The 23,459-nt window shown below is 32.7% G+C and overlaps 1 protein-coding gene across 3 annotated transcripts in view; it reads left to right on the forward strand.

Moving 5' to 3' along the window:
• Positions 1 to 19,445, forward strand: part of LOC117104113 (nucleolar transcription factor 1-like) — a 25,427-nt gene extending 5,982 nt beyond the window's left edge. For 2 of the 3 annotated variants that reach the window (XM_033244779.1, XM_033244781.1), the window contains exons 3-19: positions 4,447 to 4,515; positions 5,640 to 5,818; positions 7,548 to 7,631; positions 8,067 to 8,225; positions 8,617 to 8,681; positions 9,302 to 9,428; positions 9,775 to 9,885; positions 10,269 to 10,393; positions 11,274 to 11,568; positions 12,466 to 12,621; positions 13,548 to 13,600; positions 13,843 to 13,939; positions 14,303 to 14,413; positions 14,831 to 14,883; positions 15,086 to 15,275; positions 15,910 to 15,999; positions 16,564 to 19,445. In XM_033244779.1, coding sequence (XP_033100670.1) covers positions 4,447 to 4,515; positions 5,640 to 5,818; positions 7,548 to 7,631; positions 8,067 to 8,225; positions 8,617 to 8,681; positions 9,302 to 9,428; positions 9,775 to 9,885; positions 10,269 to 10,393; positions 11,274 to 11,568; positions 12,466 to 12,621; positions 13,548 to 13,600; positions 13,843 to 13,939; positions 14,303 to 14,413; positions 14,831 to 14,883; positions 15,086 to 15,275; positions 15,910 to 15,999; positions 16,564 to 16,764 — 2,165 coding nt within the window. In that variant the 3' untranslated portion in view covers positions 16,765 to 19,445. The remainder of the gene's footprint in view (positions 1 to 4,446; positions 4,516 to 5,639; positions 5,819 to 7,547; positions 7,632 to 8,066; positions 8,226 to 8,616; positions 8,682 to 9,301; positions 9,429 to 9,774; positions 9,886 to 10,268; positions 10,394 to 11,273; positions 11,569 to 12,465; positions 12,622 to 13,547; positions 13,601 to 13,842; positions 13,940 to 14,302; positions 14,414 to 14,830; positions 14,884 to 15,085; positions 15,276 to 15,909; positions 16,000 to 16,563) is intronic. The other variant, XM_033244780.1, reaches the window with a different exon arrangement.
• The last annotated feature ends 4,014 nt before the right edge of the window (positions 19,446 to 23,459 follow it).

Below are 23,459 nucleotides of genomic sequence, written 5' to 3' on the forward strand. Positions count from 1 at the left end.
ATTATAGATGGATTCCATAGTTATGTAAATATGATAATTATTCCAAGAATTAGAATGGAGTGTAAATATGACATTAGATTAAAGTTAAAAAGTTCAGCAAAATAGTGATTCCGCTACCATGAAATTGCCCAATTGTAGTATAAGGTATTTAAATGTACAGAAAAACATTTGAATTCATTTTGATTTAAAGTGGAATTAATGAATTTGTATTAAGATCAAAACACATTATTAAAGAAGAAATCAAGACAGAATGTACAGTATTTCTGTTTACCACAGATATAGTTATGGTAGGCAGGCCCACCCAGCCTTACTGTAAGCTTTCTACCCAGTCTAAAGCTAATTTCATGGCCCTACACCTACCTGCAATGCCCATCCTTAAAATCCAATCTTATTAGTTAGAGTTTCGCAATGTTATCGCCCACCCACCCTTAAAATGTCTACAATACATCCTTAGTTTTCTATAGCTACAACCCTGTATATAACCGTAATGAACTCAGTATCCTGTAGCAAGTATTTCCATTGCTCTATATGTGGACTACTTATAATAATGAAACAAGAGACACTGACGAAGATGAAAATGTGACCATTGTTGTAAACACGGAAGAAACATCTGCATCTTCATCATTTGCAACAAGTATGATCCATAATTTTATTATCCTTTATGAGGCATTTATTTTATTTATTTATTTATTTATTCATTCATTCATTCATTCAATCTATTATTATTATTGTTATTATTATTATTATGATTATTAATATTATTACATGGCTTGACTGATGAAATGCTACATGTAGGATATTACTGTATTCATGATTCTACAATTAATGGCATAACTACCTATTTCATCCCATAAAGAACTGTTCAATTGTACAATAATGTTATTAACTTCACTCATTGGGGGGGGGGGGGGGGGGGGAAAACGGTTTTTGAATGTTGTTACTCATTCTACATGCTTGACTCTAGCCAAAATGGATATAGTCAAACAGTGCTAAACTGCGTTTTACTTACTTTAGTCGTACAGTATGGTAGAACCCCTTGGATGATGCAAGCTTTTCTGAATATATGAATCTGAAGCTTATAAGATATTTGATAGATTTTTTTTTTCCCAGCATATATTTTGGAGTTGCACTACTTACATTTTATTACTAGTATAGAATTTATTTTCATACTTGATTTGAATTCAAACCTAGTTCTTTATTTTTTAAATTCAATTCAAGACATTAGTACTGCATTTATCAGCCACCAGAAAATTGTTTTCATGGTAACTATTGGCCAAGCATGGCTCTTACTGTTAAGTCCAATTCAAAAATGATTATAGTACATTGTCAATTTAAGAATAGTATAAAAAAAATTATATTTATTTATTATATTTTTCTCTTTACATTTCCTTGTCTATAGTGTATGGTTTTCATTTACAAGAGTGTTGGTGTCAATCTCGCTAATCGTTTTGCTAGTTGATACATTACTAATATAGGTTAGGCCTGCCTGTAAGCTAGCCTGCTACAGTAAACCTGCCTCTCAGGTGGTAATGCTATACAGTAGTATGCTTTTATTGAGTAGTAGTAATTCTGGTAATAAATTATTACATTAACTAGACTATCGAAAATACTGTATACTGTACAGCTATATCACATGATCAAATGTACACTGTACTGTAGTGTAGTTTTTGGTTAAGTACAATCAATATTTATTCTTGGATAGGATGATACAGTACAATAAAGCTGAAATCAGTGGGTTCAATCCTATTTGACTAATGTGGCTTTGGTTTAGTTTCTGATCTAAGAATATGAAATACATACTTTGTATGTAAAATAAGTTATTAACTTTTAAATTAGAAATTGATCTGAAATGATATTGTTACACTATTTGTTCAAATAATATCAAATACATTTAAATACTGTAGGACACAGTTTAGAATAATTCATTTTTTCCCCTGATTTTTTTGTCTTAAATAAGAAAAAAATGTTTGCCAGTCATTTTAAGGGCCTGTGCACAGAATATTATTTTTGTGTAGTTGAATGTAAACATACAGTACTGTAAAAAAGAGGATTACAAATACCGAACATTTAATAGATAATATAACATTCTTTTATTGTCAAAGTGTCTGTACATTCTAAGTATACAGTATTGTTCATTGCAGAGCATCATATAAATAGCATTAATAACAACATCATATACTGAAGCACACAAAATTGTAAATCAGTGGTTAATATTAGTAATTAACTATAATTATAATAAAAATGTTTCTTCTTTATGTATTGATTAATTACAGTATACTTTATCTGAAGAGATCTCTGTAAGGCAAGAGTTAAAAAATTTGCATATTTGACAAAAAACTTTGGAACAATTAATGACATAGAGATTTTTAAATATTTAAGAAACTGAGGTTAAGGTGGAAAAAATGGGTGGTTTTTCCCTCTCCCCAGTTTTTAAATATCCAAAAATCTGTATCTCGTCCATTCCCAATTTTTTTGTCAAATATGCTTTTTGTGTCTTACAAAAATCAATTGTACAACATATAATTTTTTTTTTGCTACGGAGCTGGACTTTAAGTGCTAAAATTAGAAACCAGAGGAAATTGTAAAATTATTGAGAGTATAGTAGGCCTACAGTACTGTATATTACAATACTTCTTGGTATTTTATAGATCTTGTTCTATTAGTATTGAGATGCGATTTCCTCTGTACTATATACAATAGAAACTCTGCCAACACTACTGTAGATCATAGATGCAGACAAAGAGTTAATTTTATGTAGTTTCCTCTTCAGTCGAGGCTGTGCGGAATTTAAATTTTAAAGGAAATTTTATAACAAGATCACCTTAAATTAAAGATACAGTACAGTCTATTGTTGTCCTTACAATTCATATTCCAATACTGAATTTTACTGTTATAATTCTATCATGAAAGTAATTATGAAAATTATAATTGTCTTCGATGACTATTCAGGAAAAGTTAACAGTAATTATTCATAGAAGATAGAAACCAAACAATAGGAGATTCATTATATATTTATAATTTACTGTATTACATAGACAAAGATGAAGCTCAAGTTTCTCTTTATTGTCACACACTGTAAAGTTCACAAGACATTTCTCTTCCAAGGTTCATGGTACAAAAAAAAAATACAATATACTGTACAGTGATTAAACTGTCATTAAACAAATATCTAAATCCCAGTAATACTGTAGCTGAATTTTGCTAATTCATTCTTTCAAAATTAGTGAAAAAGCTCTTGAAGCTTATATTGATTATTTTGTTTTGGCATTAAATTTCTATTTGGCTAATTATTTTCATACTGAATTAGTCAAATTTTTTTTTTTTTTTTTGGCCAGATTAAACCCTTAATATAAAAACAAAATTAATGTACACAGAATGTAAATTAGATAATATAATAAACATGAATTAATAACTAAAAAAATAATACAATTTCACATTTAGACAGTAGTACAGTACCTAAAGGCTAAAAATATATATTTTTTATCTTTTTTATTATTATTACAGTATCTATTAAATTATTGATTCAAGAATTTGTGTTATATCACATACATCATACTATATCTATTCACAAAGATCTACTGGAAAACTTGAGCTCTTTTAGCTTCCTTTTAAAAAATTATGTTAAGATATTTACGTGTTACGCGAGATAAACGTGTTATTCACTACCTCTTATTGAAGTATTGCATACTTAAGGCATAAAATGATGCAAAAACTAAATAATATGACAAATCTGGTTTGGTCTGGCATCACAAGTCCAATTTTACAGTTCTAAGTGTGATTGAAATGGAGATACAACATTATAGAGTATGTGTTTTTTTAACAATAGTTTTTAGTTGACTCACGATTTTCTTTCATTTAATGGATTCATTCACGCACTACTTAATGGCCCTCAGTGGCCTCTGCTGTAGAGTCTGTTTAATGACAACATATACACATGTTTGTAGGTTACCAGTAATTTTAATCTCTGACACTCGGTATCATGCATACATGTTACTATATATGAAATATATGCTATGTTAGTTTGTTCATATGTGCTTAGACAATGTGTTATTTAATGTAGCTTATTTTTCTTGTGTTTAATACAACCATGTTTTATTTTTAACCTGCCACTCATTCTGTAGAATGTAAAAATGTTCATAATTTTACCTTCAAGATTTAAAAGTGTAAATAAAAGTATTGAAAAAAAAAAATCAATATTTTAATTGCTTACTTTGTAGATTTAAATTTATTTTGTTAAATACTGTACTACTGTTCTACTTTTGTTGTCATGCCTAAATGTTTGCAGTTTGTAATCATTGAAGCAAATGAAGTTAGTGATTGTATTGCAGATGACAAAACCGTATCAGAGTTTCATTGGTAATTTTTGAGCTTCACTGTTTTATCATTTATAATTTTTGACCTGTGACCTACATGCATACATAAAGCTATACTAATATTTTGTTACAGTTGCTGGTCAGAAGAGGGCTTTTCCTAGTGACATAGCTGACGGCGCTCCTCCTTCCAAGAAGATTTATGGTAAGTTATATTTTATCTTAGGGCACTACCAGCGTCATAAGATTGAGCCTCACAATAAGACCCACTGCATAGCGATTTACTTTGTTGTGCAGTGGAATTTGGTGAGAATTTTAATCTCTTGTTATAGCAGGAAAATGTTGTATTCGATATGTTTAACCTTAAAGGGAAAAACTCTTCATGTTTAATAGCAAAGTCAGAAATACTAATTAACCTATAAAACCATGTGTCTGTATAAAAAAAAAGGGGGTGGGGGATGGGATAAGATCTCTTCATGTACCATAGCTAAGTAAAAGAAAAACACTGATTAACCTAAACCATGTAGTATACTGCATGTATTTAAAAAAAAAAACACATGATGATGAAAAGCTATTTCAAATTATTGATGTTGTATTTGAAATATTTAGCCTCAAAGGGATGAGATCTCTTCATGTACTGTAGTTAAGTACAAAGAAAAAACTAATTAACCTATAAAACCAGTATCTGAATACATGATGATTAAAAGCTATTCCAGATTATTAATGAGCACTTCTAGATAATATTTGTCATTTCATTGTTGTACAGAGGAGGACAAATAGTTTTCTACAGTACAAGATGTTTCTGATCAATCATTTTAAAATACTTGCTCTACAGTATATGTCTGCAGAATCATTAGTCTCTTGAAAGACTTTCTACTTATAAAAAATATTTTATAATCTTACTTACAAATATTATTTTTCAGATTGCAATATGCTAAAAATTAATATTAGGCCTAACTATATTTTAAAACAGTGCTCTACACTTGAAGTTGCTCTCCAACAATAATTCCTTTTATCGTTTTTGTATGCTATACGGAGTTTGACATAATTTTAATTACTTTCTTCGCAGCTTCAGAAAAAAAAAAAAGTGTTTTGTTTTATGATATCAATACATTCAAGAATTGGTGAAATATTTAATAGTCAACTTTCCTTTAATTATTTTGCTTACTGACCCAAAAAGTCCTATTGGACAAATGATCACAATCTTCCTCATTTAAGCAGACATAAATTATCATGTCTAGATTCATCATGGCCTGTTACTCAAACACTTCCTGTACATAGTTTCCTCTTGGCAACCATTTCTAATCCTCTTAAAATTAATATCAACAGTTCCCGATTTTCCAAAAGAGGACCAGATAAAACTGGTGGAACAGGTACGTCAGCAGATACCCAAGAAAGACATCCACTCGTACAAGTCCCAAGTGAAGAAGATTGACTGGCGTGAGGTCGCATTTGGAACATACTCCGACAGTGAATGCCAACGCCAATGGGTTATGCTGCAAGAAAACGTACGTCATCATTTGTTAGTAGCGTGTGAAATTATAGATGCACTTAATCTCAGCCACTCATGTAATCAAAGTTGAACTTCTTGATAACCTTAAGTAGCATGGGTTCCAAGAATTAGTTCCTTTTATTCGTCCTTTATTTGTTTCTTTCAACAATCCATTTCCTCTCAGCACATGTCCGATCCACTCCTAAATCTTACTACATCAATTATTGACCTGAATTGTATTACTTCATCTACAAATTTTTCATGTACAACCAAGTTTACAATCAGTCATTTTCTTTATGCCATCTTCATAGTTTTTGTCTTCTTCCCATTTAATCTTCATATATTTTTTTTTTTTTTTCAATAACCACAAATTTATGCATTATTCCATCCAGTCCTTTTTCCATACCTGCAAAAAACATTAGAACGAATACCATAAAACCTTGAATTGAAGCCCTGGGCTTCTAGTTGTTCATGCGAACTTTGGATGGGCTTCTTTTCGAGATGGGCTCATTCTGAGACTATTTTTGCAAAGTAAAGAGGTGGGGCTTCTTTTCAAAATTAATGCTGTAAATTTTGTGAATTTTTACAAAAAAAAACAATAAATAAGGCCACTGTAACATCAATCTGTACCATGGAGTGCATTTTACTGGCATTTAAATCACCTAAACTACTGTATAAACCAAGCTTGTATTTAATTTATTTTGTTTTCTGAAATTCATATACAGTGAATGTACTGTACTATCTCAAAAAGAAGCCCATGGGCTAATTTTGCAAAATAAAGAGGAATTTAAATTCGAGATGGGCTTTATCTCAAGTTTAAGCCCACTGGGCTTCACTTTGAGGTTTTACGATATATAGTAGTACAGGTTACTATAGTAATTGATCTGACTTTCAATCTGTGTCGTAATATATTGCTACCTGGAATAGCTTGCCAAATGAAGTATACATTCATTTGGCAAGTATACCTTCATATTGTTTTCAGCAATAATAATTCTTGGAAAGGATGATGCAATAAAGCTGAAATCAGTAGGTTGAATCCTATTTGAGTAATGTGGCTTCGGTTTAGTTTCTGATCCAAGGATTTAAATTGCTTTCTTTGTTATTTAAATAATTGGCTTTAAATTTTAAAAAATAAAAAATCAAAGGAAATAATATTTACATTTACAACTTCAAAAATTCATAAATTATACTTCATAAATAATTTTCTTATGTCAGTAACATCATCAAAACATATCTGCACCAGTTACTCTGATAATTGAAACTTTGAATGTGTATTCAATCGTAATCTGTCTTGGTTTAGTTTCTGATCCAAGGATTTAAATTGCTTTCTTTGTTATTTAAATAATTGGCTTTAAATTTAAAAAAATAAAAAATAAAAAGAAATAATATTTACATTTACAACTTCAAAAATTCATAAATTATACTTCACAAATAATTTTCTTATGTCAGTAACATCATCAAAACATATCTGCACCAGTTACTCTGATAATTGAAACTTTGAATGTGTATTCAATCGTAATCTGTCTTGAAGTGGAGACATTAATATTTACTTCATATTTCAATCACCCAATTTGGAAAAGGTTTTTTGTATTTGGTTAAACATTGTATTTTTAGAAATGGATTTTATTTTTTTTGCAGTAATTTTGCCATTTTGAGTATCAAATCCCAGCTCAGCATCACACAAAAATTAATGATGTGAAGGACAGAGCTATTTTTGATTTTTAATTTTCTGTCAACTCTTCTAGATTCGTAAGTACAAGACATTGTCAGATGTATCAGCAGAGATTATAGTCAATATCAAGGACCCTAACACAAGCCTGAAGAAATGGGTAAGTAGCATGCTTATGAATAAAACTCTTAATATATTATATTTAATGCTTGTGGTACACCATGGAGATAGTTCTGAAAAGAACTTTTTGTTGAGAATGGCTTTAGCAAACCTCTAGCAATTTATTTAAGCCCTGTCCAGTCTATCAAATTTCATTTGACAAAAACATATGGCATCCCTAAGTATGGTCAATGACATCACATCATGACCATATATGGACACATCATGACTATATATGGCTATACAACAGTATTTTGCCAAAGGAAATTTGATAGTTTGGCCAAGTCTTTAAACATGGTTCTTGCCTCAAATTATTCACAAGTGGTATGCTTGTTATAGCAAAAAAAAAAATGGTTTAGATTATATGTTAATTTTACTTTATTTTTTGGTTAAAAAAAGATGCTTGTTTACGCATTTATTTTTATGCCCTTTAAAGCAATCGCATCCAGAAATGCCGAAGAAACCAATGACGCCATTCTTTCAGTTCTACCATTCCAAGGCTAAGAAGTTGCGAGCCAGATTCCCGGAGTTGTCGCAAATTCAAATTACACAGAAATGCTCTCAGCTGTTCAAGGAACTGCCTGAAGAGAAGAAAGTAAGCATTTAGCTGTCTTCATTTTATCTCCACATTGTTTTAATCTCCTTTATTAATAGGACTAAATAAAAAAGATATAGTAGTTTGTATTTTCTCCAAAGCCATTTTCTGTACAAAGTAGCCATTTTGCCAAGGTGACCTTTTTAAGTGTCCCGGGTACATTAGTATGACATTGGATTCTAGAGCCCTGGTCCAGTCTATAAAATAAATTAAAAAATAAATAAATATAGTCATGATGACATCACATCATGGCCATATATGGGCACATCATGACTATATGTGAGCACACAACAGTTTTTTTGCAAAGAAAATTTGATAGTGTGGAAGAACTTAACTAATTTTGTTTGCTGTTAATGCTATTATAATTATGTAACCTCTCATTCCCTTTCAGCAAAAGTATGTAAGTCTGTATGAAGTACAGAATGAGCAGTACAAAGGGGCACTGATTGCTTTCAGGTAATTTTCCAATTATTAAAAAAAAATATATATATATTAAAAATTGTAGGAACAGTAATATCGCCCAATTCCATACCCCTCCATCCCAGCAGATTTCGTAATTGAGAAAATTCATAATTCAGAGAGTTTAAATTGTCATAGCTTCTCAGTGTGGTGAGGGTATGCCCAGGCCTATGCTACAAAGTACAGGGCTAGGTTGACCTAAGCCTTGCCATGGGAGGGAAATTTTGTCACGAAAAATGACTTGGATTTTACTGTTTCCTGCAATAAAAATAATACTTTCCAGAAGCCAAAATTACCTATGCTCACTGTGAAGTATTTATTCGAAGTGATTTCCGAATGAAAACATGACCAAATACTGTATTAATGGCCAAAACGAGTGTTTTTATTCTCTCCTTAAAATTTGCAAATCCATGCGAATAGCACCCCCAATGAACAAAAAGTGAGATTTTTAACTGTACAGCATGCCTGAACAAGCATGTTTTACAGAAATGACGTCATCGTTGCAAATTGGGTTCGTAAAATCAAGAGCTCGTAATTGGGAGGTTTGTAATCTATACAAAAAAAAAGAAAAAAATAACTTGATATTAATTTTACCATTCTTTTCTATATATATGTAGACTTAAGTATCCAGAATATGCTGTATTTTCAAGTAAGAAAAACACAGCTGGGCCACCAAAGGCTAGCACTCCATATCAACTTTGGGCTATCAGTAAAATGGACAGTTACCTTGCTAAGTATCCAGATGTAAGTTTTTTTAAATTTATTTCCGTAACTGATTACCAATAGCTGCAAATCAAGGAATTGTTAAATAATACAATAAAAGACATAATTAGAAAAGCATTACAGTTATATTAAATTTTAACAAGTAAATGTAATTATATAGGTGATTGAATACAAGAAAGTGTTATTGTTGTAAACAAAAAGTTGTATAATTTATCATGACTTACAAGTTGTAATTTCATTATAATGGCGTGGTTGTCAGGATATACGTTAATAAAAATTACAAAATATATTTTTTAGAAACATTTTTAACTTCAAACGAAAACAATTGAGACAATTGTAATTCTTTACTGATTATTTTTTCTCATAGATGCTGAAGAAAGAACGAGATGAAAAAATGAAAGATACATGGCGGAACCTCTCTGAGAAGAAACGCATCAAGTGGATCAAAGCCTCTGTTGAAGATGACGAGCGGTTTGAGGTGAGTTGTGCAAAATGTGAACCAAGCATCGCGGTAGGGTCAGCTTAGCTCAGTCAGCTTAACTGGTGGTAGCCACTGTGTGTGCGCTGAAACATGGACATCTCTTGTCCCCAGTTAAACTCCCATCAACAATCATAATTATGTACTCTTTCATGAGCACCATATAATGTAATATACTTCTGCGATTACTATTAATCATATATAAATTTTTAAATTCTGAAAGCCATTGTCTCTAATTGTTAGATCACATATATACTTTCCATATTCAAAATTGTAGTTCATTTTGTGTAATTTGAATATTACATGGAAAAACTTGCATTGTAGCAGTGAGTGACCAGATCCGAGTTTAGAAATATGACCTGATTCTTTTTATCATACGACAGAGTGCACTTGAGGAATACTGCAAGGGCCATCCCGACTACAAGCCGCCAGATAAACGCACAGTGCTCACAAAGGACGAGTTGGAACTCAAGGAGAGGTTTGATGGCAAGCCTGATCGTCCACCTCTGTAAGTGCCTGCTCATTAAATGTCTAAATCTAGTAATGTGGAAGAACTAAATGTGGAGAAATGTTTGTAAAAATGATTATAATTCTAATAAGTCCTTTTAAAAAAATGGTTTGTTTGCTGTGAAGTAAAGGAGCGTGCAGAAATTTGTTTTTGTTTTTGTTTTTTTTAAAATAAAGATTACCAAAATGGTCTGTATGGAGGTTTGTAGAAGATGAGGGGTGGATAAAAAGATTTTTTTTAAATGTAGAAACTGAATATATGTACACTATAGGTCTCCTTGCAATATGGAGCTATTTTTTTTTTGTGGTTTGGAATTGGAAGAGGGATCTTTATTTGGAGTAAGACACATGATTAAAATAAACTACTGCACTATGTATCAGGTCAAGCTCACCAGCTTCATTCACTTATTAAATGTGTAAAATCAAAATCGTGTCGCAAAAAAAAAAAAAAAAATTTTTCAGCTTAAAAAAAAAAAGCTGCCTCCTCATTTTTCAGATTTTAGGGGCGACGAATGGCGGCAACCAAACAAGTTTTTTGTTTTAGGCCCAATGTTTGATTTTTCTGCAATACTTTAAGAATAAGGTATCGTAATGAGAGATTTTGGCAAGTATACTCATCCCTGGCGCCCTCAGAAACACCCTGTGGGCGAGTACTCGTCGCTGGCAGTCAGCGTGTTAAAGCAACCGCGTAGGGAAAGTGGTAGACACATTAAACATAATAATTTTGTAAACATTAAGTAATTTGTAAGTTTACACAATGTTAATCATATGAAGACAATAACATTGACCTATGAGAAGGCCAAATATCATTTTTCATTTGCTAAATAAAATGATAAGGATAATTTAAATATAATTGGATTTTGTTGCTTGAATGCCTATAGAACTGGTTATGCACTGTTCTGCAAAGAAATGTTACCGCTCCTAGGTGACGACGTACCCAACAAAGATAAATTTGTCGAGTGCAGTCTGCGTTGGAATCAGTTAGATGCCAGCAAGAAGGAGGACTACAAAGAACGTGTCGAGAAAATGCGTATCATGTATGAGCGGGAATTAAACAATTACGTTGGCAACCTGCCAGAGAACGAACAAGAGAGGTATCACGCAGAACTGAAGAAACTAAAGAAAAGCCCTGCAGCATCCGGTGGGCGAGGAGGAAAGGGAAAATCTAAGGTAAGGGTAAGTTTAGTGTCATATTATTGAGTTTTGCTTTAATTTATTACCGTATATACTCGCGTATAAGGCAACCCGCATGTAAGACAACCGCCGAGTTTGAGAAGATTATATAAGACTATAAGACGACCCCCCCCCATATCAAATCGAAATTCATACTTTTTGCTGCTTTTTATGGTCTTGATACTACATCTAGATAGTTAAAAACAGAGCCAAATGCAGGACTAATTTTCCAAATAATACCATTTTATGAGATTTTATGTTAATCAAAAGCTTATTTCCCCGTTTTTAAAATTGCGGCCATTCACAGGCATACTAACATTTTTGTAGTTTTATTGCTGTAGTAAATTCACCTGTTACGGACCATTCGCACATAATTTTTAAAAACTAAAATTTTTATGGCGCACGTATAAGACAACCCACTATTATTTGATCATAATTTGCTATTTTAAGACTTGTCTTATATGCGAGTATATACGGTATGTAAGGTGCTTCCTTCAACATAATCTTTGTTTCTTGATAAGAATACTTTCTCTGTTGTCCTCTTATGCTTCTTCATAATGAGAACTTATGCATCACATTTTTTGTCACTATCACTCGAGTTAAATTTATGAGTTAAGCTAGTCGCCCACTGCATCATATGATGTGTCCAACTTCGTCCCCTGTGAGCACTAGATAACGTGATGCTGTCTGCTAATTGTTGGTGGCAATCTGAACTTATCGTCGTTAAAACTATTCATTGCGTGTCCGTTGTTAGGTTGTGTTCTCTCTAGAATTGCATCGGACCACAACAGCTGTAAGTGCCCGACTTAAGAAACAAGTACTGACTATATTAAGTAATTTATTGATGTTTTTGCTTTTTTTTTAACCTTGCCTTTCTTATGGTTTATTTGACCTTTGCAGAGTACGTCATCTAAGCCTAAGAAGCCAATCTCTGCCTTGTTCTTGTACACCAATGAGCATCGAGCAAAGTGCAAGAGCAAGCATTCTGATTGGACAGACACAGAGGTCACACGACACTTGGCTAGGAAGTTCAGTGAACTACCAGATAAGAAGAAGGTAAGCAAAGCAACCACTTCAAATGATACCATCACTCAGTATGAGAATATGGACACATGCACTGCAGCGTTTGAACTTTGAACCAAGTGATATTAGGCTTGCCATGCCAAAACCAGAATCTCAAATTCCCTTGGACGACAAGTCACAAACAATTTGTGTGGTGAATTTTGGGACATTAACAATCGACTTAGACTAACTTAAATTATGTTCAAAAGAACAAATACAGCAATTATGATTTTCACAGGAATAACATGGGACAGCTGCCATAGCAAAATCGCTGTGCCAGTCCATTGTTTACATCCAACACCCAAGTTAGGTCATTTGACGCCCATGGCCGAATCCCTCTCTATTAGGTAGTGCTCAACCAGCTCTATGACAAAAAATACTCAACATGTTTGGGAGAAAGTTGCATGTTGTTGTGTAAAGGTTGCACATTTGATTGTATAACTAATTGCCAGCAATTGTTTCTGGAATAGAGAGATGTGGGCTTAAATCCTATCATAATTATATATGCAGCATGATGTCATCCATTGTTAGTGGTGTCCCTCAGTATGACCCTTATTTAACCATTAAATTATAGAACGTTTTATTTGTTATCAAAACAATTTTCATCCTCTTTATTGTGACCATAAGGGATGCTAAATATTGACATAAATGTTACCATGACAACTTGGCACTGCTATGTAAACACTACTCTATTAATTAAAAGCTCAGATATTTTCAATCTGCTGTAAAGATATTCTCTGAAAAGCTGCCTTATAAATTCAGTGAAGTCGTCGTTCTTTATATATTTTTCATATCATGTTTCAGTGATAAATTCATGTATCAATTGATTTATAAGTGTTTGATTAATTGCCTTTGATTGGAAATCTTGCAAATATATTGAATTTAATTTTTTTAAATTACACTTGTTTACTTTTTTGCAGCTTAAGTATCGGCGTCTCGAGGCTGAAGCTAGGAAAGAACTGAATAACTCCATGTAAGTATTAACTCTTCATAATTTTATCTATGCTTATTTACTATTGTTGTGTCATTTCTTTATTAATAGTGTTAGTAATAATTTCATAACAATATAAATGAGACTAGTTTTGAAATGGCTAAACAAAAGCCAATATTTATAGTCTGTGTTAAAGGTGTGGTGTTTGTAGATGTTGGTTTTTAAATTTATATTTAGTGATTATAATGGTATTTAATTTGTTGCCATGTTTTTTGTTCTTGTAGGGACAGTACTGCTGCTTTTATTGCGGATGGCCGTAAAGTGTCGGCTTTTGAACTATGGTCAAATACAAAGCTGAACCATGTAATGGATGAGCAGAAGGTAATACAAAATGTCTTTCAATTAAGTATCTATACAGCCACATAAATCAGTAGTGATTAGTTAAAAGCCACAGGCTTGTCTTAACTCCTCGAGCATAAGCCCCTTTCTTGAACTTAAAATGGTGGAACATGCCTGCAAATAGTAGAGAGCCTGTAGGCTTAAGCTGGGCTAAAGGGGGCCTTAATGCTAGTAGTAGCAGTACAGTAATGAAAGTTTAAAATGTATTTTTTTATTTATTTGTCATATGAAAGATTTTAGAATGTATTTTTTATTATTTGTCATATAAAATATTAAAATATATTTGTTATTTATTTGACATATGAACAATTTTAAAGTGTATTTTTTTATTTATTTGTCATGTAGGTTACAAAGCAGAAGGCTTTGTTTATCCTAAAGAAGGAATGGGAAGCAATAGAAAAGTCCGAAAAGTCACCTTGGGTCAGACAAGCTGAAGCAATTAACAATCAAATTGAGGTAACTAAGATTCAATTAACAAATTTAGGTAATTACAATACTGTCAGATTTTGTCGTTCTTTGTCCATAATAGAACTATCCGGAGTGTCAATCAAACTTAACTGACCAGTCAGAAGAGGGCCCATGTGTGTCTAACAACCACACGTATGTTTTAAAACTGTCGTTTTTTGGGACCTTAGAAACAATATCCAATGTTTTTTCACTAGAAAATAATGAAACTTGTTCAGTGACTCTCAAGCGTGGCTGATAAAGCAGTGATGTGTGATCACTTTACAGAATGACCTTTATTTGACACAATGTCAAAGTGCAAAATTCTTTTCCATTTCCCGATTCACTGTTACGTATGCATAGCTTAGAACGGTTTAATCCAACAGAATACACCATTTTATTATTTGATATAACTCTTTTTTTTTTCAGAATGAAGATAAAGACAAACTTCTGTTGGCTGGATCACCAAAAAAACCCATACAGTAAGTCATGTTTGTAAATAAATGTCCCGATTCAATTACATAAATTTTATTTTTGTTAACTGAGATTGCATTTGTGTTCAATAAAAAAGATATATTGTTGTACAACCTGTGCTTGATTAATGCAGTAATGTTCGGCCTCTGTTTTAATACACACAATATTTAAATTATTAATATTTTATACCTCATCTTTTGTTGTCCTCAGTAACACATACCAGATGTTCACAGCGGATGTTGCAAGAACTCCAGAATTTATGGCAATGGAAAATCGAGAGCGACTCCAAGAGATTGGTAGACGGTGGCGAGCTCTGTCCACCAATGAGAAGAAGAAATATGAACAAAGAAAGACACAAGCATGGAAAGAGTACCAGAAATTACTTGATAAATATATACAGGTAAAACCTTACAGCAAAAATACTGTTTATTAATAACTCTAGGGGTGTGTGCTTGGTTGGGATAACCGTCTCTGCTACATTGATACATGTGAGAGCAAATCTGTGCGGGGTCAGCGAGCATAATGTGCAATATTAATGGCGAGACTTTTTTTAAACCTTGTTTAACAAACTTGTACCCTTTCATAACTTAAGGCATTTTAAGCGCTCAGTAATGATCGTAATTACTTAATGAAATGGTAATAATTTAAAAAATATTGTGTGCGCAGTATAGTGTGCATGTAACGTCACAAAGACAACACAGAGACCTGTAAAACGCTAGAGAAATTTAGCATGTATGTGTGTGCGTGCTCACATGGCGCAGCTTGTCTTTCCCTGTTGTGTTGCACGTATCTTCACTGTCATTGTACCGACATATCCAAGTTTTAACGTTATAATTCACTTGTGTGAAGACTTTAATTTCATTTGAAATTTGTCTTTTGTAAAATGAGTATAAGTCTTAGTGGTTTGTTGAATAATATGGTGAAGTACACTCCCTCAGCCCAGTTGTTATGGACTGCATTTCCTGAAGTGTTTCCTCCGATTGTATTGCTTCACATTGCTATTTGTGTTTCAATGTTATTTTTACGTCTTTTAGAGCCTCTCGTCTGAGGACAGGAAGCGTTTTAAGGAATTAATGGCAGTGAAGAATAAGGGCAAGAAGCCACCACCAGCATTCCTTAAAAATGTAAGCCTTTCACTATATACTCTCTTATTTTTAGCCTGTATGTTTATAGTTTTAATTAGGCAATCTAATTAGTAAATGTGCAATACAGTGGTAATAATTTTAATATAAATCTTTTTTGTAAGTAAATAGTAAGGGGAGTTTCACATCATTGCTGATGATAGTGGTTTTATACTGCTTTTGAATCTTCCTAGGAACTACTTCCTCAATACATAATAAATAAATAAGTAAAAATAAATTAATAATTAAATTATTTAATTAGTTGCAAAGTTTAATACTAAACCTCAAATGTCTTATAGCTACAAGTATTTAGTGGCAATTAACAATTGCAAATGTTTTAATGATTTTTTTAATATAAAAAATGAGCTTTATTAAGGAACATATTTTTTATTTTTATATTCATTAACAATTATTTCTTTTAAAACTACACTATTTGAAATAAAAATATAACTTATTTTATATATATATATAATTATAATAATATTATTGACGAATTTGTAATAAATAAATGAATAAATATATTAAAGGAGTTTTCTTTTAATAAATCTATTCTTAAATTTCCTACAGTCAATGTCGGAGGAAGATTCAGAATCCGAATCCGATTCAGAATCTGGTTCAAGCTCATCCGATAGTGACTCTGGCTCCAGCTCGGACTCAGACTCGGAGAGTGGCTCGGAAAGCACCTCAAGCAGTGGTTCTGGATCAGGATCGTCCTCGGAATCCGGCAGCGGCTCAGACAGCGGAAGCGGCTCAGACTCGGAAGAATAATGCTGCTTGTCACAGGATGACTGACCTCATTAGGATTTAAAAAATATATAATTAGGTCAATGACATGATTAGGTCAATGGCCTTGTATACCAGCTGATCAGGATAACAAGCAGCTGATTTTGCAATGCACAGCTATACTGCATTATGCAACATTATACTTCAATATTGCTATAAGTACTGCAAATTTAAGAATAGAGTGACGTTCAGCAAAACCAGTCCAATGTTTGTATATAAATCGTTCTGCTGTTAAATACTAGCCTACTTTGTTATCACTGGTAATACATTCTGGGCAAAACGTGATTATATATGCGATCAAGGAAGAGAAGTATGTTTTGAGATTACTCAAACTTTGATGGCTCAAGTTAGTCGTTCAGTTGTTTAAAGGATGTTTGCTATTTAGATTTGAATGAATTTACAAAGCATTCAATGTGTTTCCCTTAGTGATGGCACCACATAGTAACACTGGGCAATGTTCCCAAGATTTCAGTGTCATCATTAAATAGATTGGTGCCCACACACTGTTTCCTTATTTTATGAGTCCAGAGTTCCACTGTTTGCTTTCTGTCTTGTTGGCCATGTGATATTAATACATTATTATATTACATGGATTCATTTTAAGTGCTATGAAGAAAAGTAATTGAGAATGAATAATTGGGTAATTAATGTATCTGTTGTCTGTTATATAAATTGTTCGTCAAATCGGGTTACAGAAACTGAATTTTTCTATTAAAAATATAACTACTTCCAGCCATCTAAACTTCTTGGGTTTATATCATTGAAGTTATTGGCTAATGTTGTTGGCCAAATCAATCTAGATAATTTAAGGCAGCTTTTTGAAGCATCTCTTCAATAGACATGGTGTAATGCATAACATTAAGTCAGTTCACACAGAATACAACATATTAAGGGTAGGCTAACACCGACTATAGATTTAATCAACCATGCTGTAAGGTCTGACACTGTATATAAGGTCATGGATCAACGAAACAAATGGTAGTGGCAGAGCAGAAGAGAAAGCCTTTGAAAATGTATCACTAGCAGCAATATTGTAAATAATGTGAAGAAAGGTGATGTAAGTAAAGCTGAACACAATTTGTTTTTGACCAAGCTTATTTCAATATTTATTCAGGATTAATATAGTACCGTGCGCAATTGCAGTCCAACACCATGGGGATCGTATTGATTATTCTTGATATTTATAGGAATGGTTCTGATTGGTCATTGTGAATTCAAACATAGATGACATGATTCAAAACAATTAGTGATTGGTTTATTGATAAAAGGAGTTCGAATTGAGCAAAAATTTATTGTAAATGTTACAGATTTGTATTGTTAATAACAATAGTATTTCTCAAACAAGATTTTGAAGTGTTAAGATGATAGAGTTGATTTTTTGATGTTCTGGGGTTTTTATTATTTAGAGAGAGTGAGAGGTGAATACTGTATTGAATGTGTTACCAATGTTTAGTCACAGGGTTTGGATGTTTAAAAATGTATTTTGATGTTGCCAATGTGTTAGGGAAACCCTGATGTTTATTGCAACAAGTAAATAGGAATTGTGATTTTTTTTATACGAAAGTATACCAACAGATAGATGAGCAGTGTGCAATGAGGGAGATGATTGCTCCTCCCACATTTATAAAAATGGCTTGTGATTGGTGGAATGAAGTGATAATTGACAAGCGGGTAAAGTGTGTGACTGACCACTGGAACTAAATGAATTGCATGTACATTTTGCATAATTAGGATTCAAGACAGAAATTTAGAGGTAACTGTTAGTTTTCAAGTGTAAAATTGTTTAAAAAAATGATGCTGTATATAAAGAAATTTTGTTTGTTTTCAGGTTTTAAGTATTTTTGTGTTTAATATTATTTGTCTTGATAGTAGCCCTGTTGAAATTAACATTTGTAAAGGTACAAAAACTTTGAAAGCACAATTAAAAATAGTGTATATTTAGCCGTGATTATACCGTCAATGAGTGTTTCCAGAGCGATGTAATTCTTTTGCCGGGATTGACGTTAGCCCATCAGAAAATTAGTGGCTTACGGTTAAAATATAACCTGCCTTAAAATATTGTGTAAAAAAAATATCAATCAGTTAATGCCTTGGTATTTTCATATTGAGTTTAGAAAATGGAACTTCAATTTTATTCTCCAGTGCATAAAAAATGTTTAAAATGTTAGTATGTTTTCAACACATTTGGTTTATTGCTGGAGGATTGTCACACTCGATCAGTAGAATAGATCTTTCAAAACAGGTATAAGAAAATGCCTGTGTTGTGTAAATCTTGTAAATTAATTTTATTTTAACAACCTTAACATATTTTTAAACCATGAGTTTTCATAAAATTGTATGGTACGTACCAAAGTATTTCCTGATAACATAAAATGTAGACTGTTTTCTCTATTTTCTTGAATTTTGAAACATTGGTATCTCAAAAAATATTTTTGTTTCTCGGTATTGATAAAATGTTCCTTCCTAGTTCAAATTGGATAAATACGTCATACACATGAAATCTTTCATTGGTATTAATGTCTTTGGAATGAAATTATTTTCTTGTTCCACAGGTCCAATACCATTTCAGCGACTAATTTCTGGCAATGAGTATTTAATGTGTTTCAAACCTACATTTAGTTGCTCCCAACCTTTTTCCAAGACCAATTAAAAGCTATAAATTGTAACGATTTGTTTTTATTTTTATGATTGTTAACAAGTGTTGTGTTTTCTAAATTAGTGGAAGGACTTGATGACAACTAGACCTACTGATTTAACTCGTATACAGTACTAGAATATAACAACTAAATTAAACAAGTTTATTCTTAAAACATGATTGACTGGATACCGACTACTTTCTGGTAATTGTGCCCTCTGGTACTGCAGTACAATAATACAGTACAGTATAATGAAGCTTGTACTAAGTCTCGCGCATTCGGAGTCTGTCTTGCCCCTAAATATACAGTATTTAAAGTAATTATAACTATACTACTACTTGTGACATTTGTAGACAGGGGTGACGTTGGTGGGGTGAGGGGGAAAGGGACTTCCATCGGGAACCTCTGGACCCCATGTTGTAGAATTTCCAGCAAGGTCGTCGGGGGGAAAAATCAAATGTTGAACGCCGAAAGTATAATTCAAGCGTGCCATACTAAGCTTTCAAGTTTAGTGTGAGCAGTGCTACTGTGCAAGGTGTTGTATACTATTGCGATCGTATGGGTTGCAGTTTTGGCCCCAGCTCTTCACCGACAGGGAGATGGTCCAATGACCCACGACAGCAGGATTCTTAACTTGGTTTTCTATCAAATTATGCTTTTTAAATAAAGAATCCCATAATTAGCACAAAATTTTATTACCTTTTAATAAAAAAAAAACATCCCCGACAAATTAAATTTTTTCTCTGATGGCGGGAGGGGTGGACCGCTTGTCGGGGAGATTGGACTCCGTTTGGGAAATTCTGGAACCGCCCCTGTTTGTAGCACTATTATTACAGCAACATTCTTCATCTACTACACTAATCTAAATGGCAACATCATGTTCACCAACTAGCTGCGCTAATTATTGTGAAACGGGAGCTACCTAGGAGGATGAATCGCTCGATTGAATGTCATCCGTTCAGGCACCTTTTGGACACCGTTTGTGGAACCTTGGCAACGTTATCAACTTCGTTGCTTGGAAACCGATGAGAAAGTGTTGCTTTGGGCATGTTTTGCTGTTTCATTTCATTTATTTTGTGTTTGTCCAATATTACATAAAGTAAACACATTACAAAATAAATACAATATGACAAGATTGAGAAACAAGCTAGTCATGCTGGACTGGATTGCTCAGAAGGGTTCTAGTAGTTCTAGAAAAATCATCTGTTTTACAGCTCTTCAAAACACGACTGACGAAACAAAATAAATAGGTACAGTACATGCATAAACAAATATTTAGAAAGCACTTATATACAAATGAGGATTGGTTTGGTTATAATTTATTCACTTCAAATATGTTTTGATTTTATTTTAAAAATGATTGAAGACTAATAAGAAGCTCATCACGAAATGTGAGGAAAAAATTACAGAAAATAAAAGTTATAAGTATTGGTTCTGGAGAATATGTTTATAAATTTAAGAGGTTCTAAGTGTCTTTTGTTAATTGCTACATAATTTAAGACATTTATATTTAATTTACCATAATATCATGATTTGGCTATAAAACTTAAATGTAATGAACTTTAATTCTATTAACTGACACCATATAAGTAATTTCAAACGTTCCTGATATTCAAAATTAGTAAATTGCAAATTACATGATTTTGTCATTATGATTAGGCCTAATTAGTATTTTTCCAAGGCTGTATTAATTATTTTTATTTGTATAAGAGGACCACGATGGCAAACCATATTTTAAAATTGGACGAATAAGGGCAATATATAACTTAGACAAGACAAAGGGATTTCTCGACATCACAACCCTTTTAACAAAACCAAATATCCTCTCTGCTTTATTAATTTTATAATTTCATTTACGCGGGCATTGCAACACAGTGAAGAGTTAATCGTTACACCAAGGTACATGTATACGTATCAACAACATCAAGAATATTTCCATTAACTGTATAGTTAATAGCAGCATTACGAAGGCGATCCGATCTTGCAATATGCATTACTTTACATTTTTTATAATTTAAACTCATGGGATTTTCTTTACACTAATTGTTGATGTTATCAATATCTTCCTAAACTAAAGAATGCATTCATCCATGGGCGTCGATTAGTGGGGACAGGAGGAAAGTCCCCCTCCCCACTTTTCAAAGCAGGGGGCCCCACCCACTTTTCAAAGTAGGGAGAATCATATCAATTGTCCCTCAACCCCACTTTCCAAAGCGAGTGCAAAGAACAACAATTACGAATGACTGTCATGAATTTTGTCTGTTCACTCAGGGCAATTCAACAACTGCCTTGGTTCACTTGTGCTCTGTTCCAAGTGCGGTGTCTATTTCCGAACCAAAACCGAGTAAAAACGTAATTGTTTGTATATTTCGTAACATCTTAGTAACCATTCCATCGATTTTATGGGTGGAACGGTTATCAGAGGCTAAATTTATTGTGAAAACTATATAGGCCCTACTGTACGTTGTTAAAATTAGAAGCGTGTAAACCTAGGCCAACATTTTAAATTTGTTGCCCTACCAGGGCAGCAATTTTCTTTCAAATACCTGGTTAGTTGTGCACCTGTATCATAACATCCAAATTACTGTGAAGCAAGCTTGTATGTGAACTACAGTACAGTATTTCGTAGCACGTCGTCGCCAAAAACATCTTCTAAAATACCGAATGTCGGAATGGTGTAGTTTAAGTTTGGAAAATGGACATAAAACTATAGGCAAGTAAAATTGTACAAGCATGTAGGCCTACATGGTTTTAGATTTAATTGCGGCATGTTGTGCAATGCCATTTCGAATAAATTTGATTTTGCAACACACACGACAATGTAAAAATCTAAGTACTCTTTAAAATTAAGTAAAATCATCATTTAAATTAATTTCATGAAGTGTAATATTATTTATGTAGTGACTTAAAAACTATCGTAGGTCGTAATATGCGTTTTAATTTAAATAGGACTCTAACAATCACATAATTACAAATTTATGAAAATAAAATGCAGTATAAAGTGATTTTAATGCCGTTGATGTTCTCAAAATATTTATGTATTGTTTTAATATAAAGAAAGTTATATTGAAATTGTTGCACCATTTATTAATAACATTTAGTCAAATATTCTATAAATTAAGTAAATTATTGCACACCTTCATTGTGTATTTACATCCCCATTTTACCATTTGGAAACCGAATAAGTGACGTAGTGTCTATAACATTTTTGGAGGCTTTAGTGCAGTGCATATTCATGGGAACTTGTTTTATACATGGTGTATCAGACTGTTTTCAAAAATAGAATTATTAATTTCGGGAGAAATCAGCTGTTTGTTTAATGGTGTCTCGATGATAACATAATAATGTTTTTATTTGCCTTAGCTCAGCCTCAACCATGGTGGGCAGAGGTGGATGGTAGTTTTCATAAACATTATATCCAAGTGTCGTTTGGAAAGAATTAAAAAAAGGTAATTAAGTTCAGTGCTAAAAATTTTTGTGCGTCACCGCCAACCATGGTGGCACTGACGTGGTTTCATTAGCACCTTCCTTAAATCTTAGATAAAGTCTTATTTATATAGTGATTTAAAAACGATCTGTGGGTCGTAAAATGTGCTTAAAGTACCTCATGTAAAACCTCGATAAGAAGCCCAACTTCAAGAAGAAGCCCATCTCGAAAAGAAGCCTCCTACCCATCCTCCTCTTTAGTTTGCAAAAGTAATCTGAAAAAGAAGTCCATGCGACTTCTAATAAATACAATATGGACTTTTTTTTTTTCGAGCATAAGAGTATTATTGTTCACTATAATACCCACATGTTTCGAGATAGTGCTTACATTCAGACTGACTTCTCTTTGATGATTATGATAGCGTGTCAGTATAAATAGTATTTTACTTTACTAGCATGGTTACAATTTGAAAAATATTAAATAAAATTTCAAATTCTATATTTGAAAAATGTCATACAGGGGTGGCGCCAGCTTCTCCCTCGTGGGAAACTTTTGAGAGATTTTGGGCGAGGCCCAAAAACCACGCCCACCGTTTTTTCGTCGTGGACATCTCCCTC

Source organism: Anneissia japonica, unplaced genomic scaffold (assembly GCF_011630105.1).
Source record: "Anneissia japonica isolate Jap-2015-1 unplaced genomic scaffold, ASM1163010v1 scaffold2564_len425606_cov169, whole genome shotgun sequence".
NCBI lineage: Eukaryota > Metazoa > Echinodermata > Crinoidea > Comatulida > Comatulidae > Anneissia > Anneissia japonica.